The 3,876-nt window shown below is 36.0% G+C and overlaps 1 protein-coding gene across 1 annotated transcript; it reads left to right on the forward strand.

Moving 5' to 3' along the window:
• Window positions 1–1,725: 1,725 nt before the first annotated feature.
• LOC131959132 (homeodomain-interacting protein kinase 2-like) lies at window positions 1,726–3,542 on the forward strand. The gene is made up of 5 exons (XM_059324238.1): window positions 1,726–1,926; window positions 2,078–2,269; window positions 2,374–2,555; window positions 2,713–2,836; window positions 3,390–3,542. The coding sequence occupies exons 1-5, from the start codon at window positions 1,726–1,728 to the stop codon at window positions 3,540–3,542; spliced, it is 852 nt and encodes a 283-aa protein (XP_059180221.1).
• The last annotated feature ends 334 nt before the right edge of the window (window positions 3,543–3,876 follow it).

The raw sequence follows: 3,876 nt of genomic DNA on the forward strand, positions 1-3,876 counted from the left end.
ATGTGGTTGCATAGGTTCACAACTCCAATTTATATTGTTCTGTGCCTTCTCAAGAAGCTTAAACACGCCAGCACATTATTAACAATACAAGGTGATGATCAGTGTACAACTTGCTGTGCTATAAATAATCATACATTCACCTTTATTGACTTAGATTGAGTATGTCAGTATTATACAACAGTATCAACAAATTATTTTTATGAAGTGATTCACAACAATCTAATAACCAAGTTTCACAATTTCATAACAAACAGAATCCTGCACTTAAAATACATTAAAATACAGCCTACATTTAAAAAGCTGACCAATGATACATGCACAGAAACTACATTTATGTATCTATGGGATCCCAAACTCGGAATAATCACTGCTGCAACTGAGCTGCAACAGACTTTGACATGGATTTTTACTAAAAGGAGTCAAACGAACTATGCCCCTGTTTATCGATCATTTTATATTTATATTCAGCATAGGGCTGGGCGATATGGACCAAAAGTCATATCCCGATGTATTTAGACTGAATATCAATATCAATATATATCCCGATATTTTTATTGCAAAGTGAGAACAAATGTTCAGTCAGTCAAGTAGTTTTATTGAAACCATTTATTTAAGTGAATATAAATATTGTATAACAGGAGTACCTTTTTACAAAAATCACAGCTCCATAAAGTGCACATTTAAATAAAAAAAAACATCTTAATTAAAAATAGCCTATGAAATAAAATAGGCCAGTCTTTTCTGAAATAAACATATTCATATGAGAAAAGAATAATGAACATTACAAAATAACTAAATATGACAAACCCTAGTAAGGGCAGCATTTATATATAAAGAAAGAAAAAAAAGAACTATATTGATATATGCGATATGGTCTAATTCCATATCACATTTAAAATATATCAATATATTTTTTATATCAATGTACTGCCCAGCCCTGATTCAGTGTCAAATTGCACTTTCAAAACTGTTTACACGTCATTCACAGTGCATTTTCGCACTTACACTTCAACTGACATTTCTGCTGCTCTCAGTGCAGTTGAGATAAAATTTGAGGTTAATTTGCTGACTTTGTCAAGTTGGAGTCCCTTAAATTGATAATTGTAATAAATTGGGAAATCAATACATTATATAGCATGTGATTGTTTTTTTTGCACAGTTCTTGTTTTTATTGATGAATGCTAAATATTATGTGTGTTCGAATTATATTGCTCTTATTTTGTATTATTCTGCACCCATAACTTACTAAGTATCAGTTTACCTTAAAACAAAATTGACATCATAACAACATTTAGAATGTTTAGTTATTTAGAATGTGAAGATGTCATAAAGCAGTACAGAACCTGTGACATCAGGCGGAATTCTAAGACAGAATGTAGAACTTTGTGAGACTGGACCTAGGTCTGTCATTTACACAGTGAAGAGCCTTCAAGACAGACGTTTTCTCTACCTTGAACTTTTAACTTTGAATTTTAAAGCTTTAACAGACTCAGTATCAGTCCAAAGCTTCTTCTTTAAACGTATATTTCCAACGTTTAGAGAACATATTACCAAGAAGTCCTTGTGACATCAACTGCCAAAGTAAGTTTCATTAGTTTGCTATTTTTTTTCTTGAAACAGTTGTCTTTCTGCCATCAAATGGTATTGTGATAGCCTTACATTGTGACTAAATTATTCTGCTTTCCTCTCAGCAGGTCACATATTTGTGTTGCAATGGCTTCAAACATGACATCTACTGCAACTGCCAAGGAGGTAAACATCGGCGACCTGCTCACCTCCAGATCTTCCACCTACCAGGTTCAGTCTTTCCTGGGCCAGGGCACCTTTGGCAAGGTTGCAAAGTGTGCAAGAATTGGTGACAAGAAAACAGTCGCCATCAAAATGATAAAAAACCATGGCTCCAACATCCAGATGGCAAAAGAAGAGGTAGGAAAATAAGTTTGAGTTGTACTATTTTTGTGACAGCGCTTTACACAGCTGTTCCATTAAGTGCATTTAAAGAAACACCTAAAAAAATTTCAGTAATAGCTCGTTATTGTGAGTCAAGCTAATATAAAATCTGTCTGTCTATAAACAGGTTGCCACTCTAATAAAACTAAAATCACTGGATCCGGATAAGTGCAACTTGGTTCGCTGGCACCAGGATTTTGTTTCCAAAGGACAAATTTGCCTCATGTTCGAGCACCTGGATAAAAGTCTTTTTGACTTCATGAAGGGGAGGAATTATCAACCTCTCCCTCTGATGGAGATCAGACCAATTGTACAGCAGGTATGTTCCATTTCTTCCTGCATTCAAAAAATACTTCAAATATGTAAAACTTATGGAATATTGTTGACCGTATCACTAAATTAATGACTTTAATAATCTTTCAGCTCGCCAATGCACTAAACAACTTGAAGACAGTTGGAGTAATACATGCTGACCTCAAGCTGGAGAACGTGATGTTGGTAAACCATGCCCAGGAGCCTTTCAGAGTGAAACTCATCGACTTCGGTCTGGCCTGTAAAGTGTCAGCTGCCAGGCCGGGTGCTCACATTCAGACCCGTCCGTACAGGTAAGTGACTGGAACCTGTTTCTGTTGTACTAGTAGCAGACTACAAACATCCACACTCTGTGAGGGCTTTTACTGCAGTACTAGTATAAGTTATAATACTCCAAATTGCCAGTGAAATTGAAATGTGTCTGATCATGATTCTTTTGTCCTCTCTCAGGTCTCCGGAGATTATTCTAGGGCTCCCGTTCACAGAGGCCATAGATATGTGGTCTCTGGGCTGCTTGGCTGCTTCCCTTTACACCGGCACTCTAATGTACCCCGGCTTGAATGAATACGATATGGTAAGTACTTTATGATGTTTACTTCATGGGCCTTCTATAGAATTCTTTAAAATGTATTAAAATAACCTGTTTCTCTTGGTTTAATTGTGTGTATGTGGGGGAAATGTATCTAAATCTTCAGGTGCATCTTAATAAATTAGAATATCATAGAAAAGTTTAATGATGTCAGTAATTCAGTTGGCCTGCAAAGTGTCAGCTGCCAGTTTTACTTTTTTTATTTTTTAAAGTATGTTTAAAATGGAAATGTTGGCCTCTGAAAAGTATGTCCATCTATATGACTCAATACTTGGTTGGGAGTGTTTGACTTGAACTATTGGAAATGGACTTCTACATCATATTCGAATGTATGAGATGCACCTGTATTTATATTTTAGCTTACTATACTAGCTATTAATTTTCTTCTTGTTAAAAGTTATGATGACGAATCATTTTTTCATGGCAGCTATTGCTCAGTCCTTTTTGGAAATTGATATATTCTTGAATAAGTTAAAACTCACTAAACTGTCATCAACATGAACTTCCTGTCTGACTTGACGTTGTGTTGTTTCTACAGATGAGGTACATCGTAGAGACTCAGGGTCAACCACCGGACAACCTGCTCGACCTCGCACCAAAGACTGCTTGTTTCTTCAAGAGACTCCCTGACTCCACCACCGGTGGCAAGAAATATCAACTGCTGGTAACTGTCACTTCACAACTGCTCTGATCTAACTGAGCTCCTGTGTGACTTTTAATTTATATCTGTCTGTGTTGTAATTCAAATTTTTATTCCCACAACCACCTGTTTGCAAAAAATGTCCAAGTATACTGTACCCAGAATGTCATTGCTAACAATAACACTTTGTTTTCAGACACCAGAGGAGTTCAAAGCCAAGACAGGGATTCAGCCAATGGAGAACAGGAGAATGAAGTTCAGATCTCTATATGACTTGCTGCGCGTATGTGTTCTTTTTGGTCATTCAAAGAAAACTTCAATTGAACGTATTTCTGAAACATACATAAAATATGCACAAATATCTCCGGAGGGTTTTTTAATCACT

This window comes from Centropristis striata, chromosome 21 (genome assembly GCF_030273125.1).
Source record: "Centropristis striata isolate RG_2023a ecotype Rhode Island chromosome 21, C.striata_1.0, whole genome shotgun sequence".
In the NCBI taxonomy this organism is placed as follows: Eukaryota; Metazoa; Chordata; class Actinopteri; order Perciformes; family Serranidae; genus Centropristis; species Centropristis striata.

Bases quoted from the DNA above. Each gene is read 5' to 3' on its own strand.
- LOC131959132 (XM_059324238.1), top strand. From the start codon at position 1,726: ATGACATCTACTGCAACTGCCAAGGAGGTAAACATCGGCGACCTGCTC. The intron at 2,270-2,373 runs GTATGTTCCATT...ATAATCTTTCAG, and splicing joins TCAGACCAATTGTACAGCAG to CTCGCCAATGCACTAAACAA. The intron at 2,556-2,712 runs GTAAGTGACTGG...GTCCTCTCTCAG, and splicing joins ATTCAGACCCGTCCGTACAG to GTCTCCGGAGATTATTCTAG.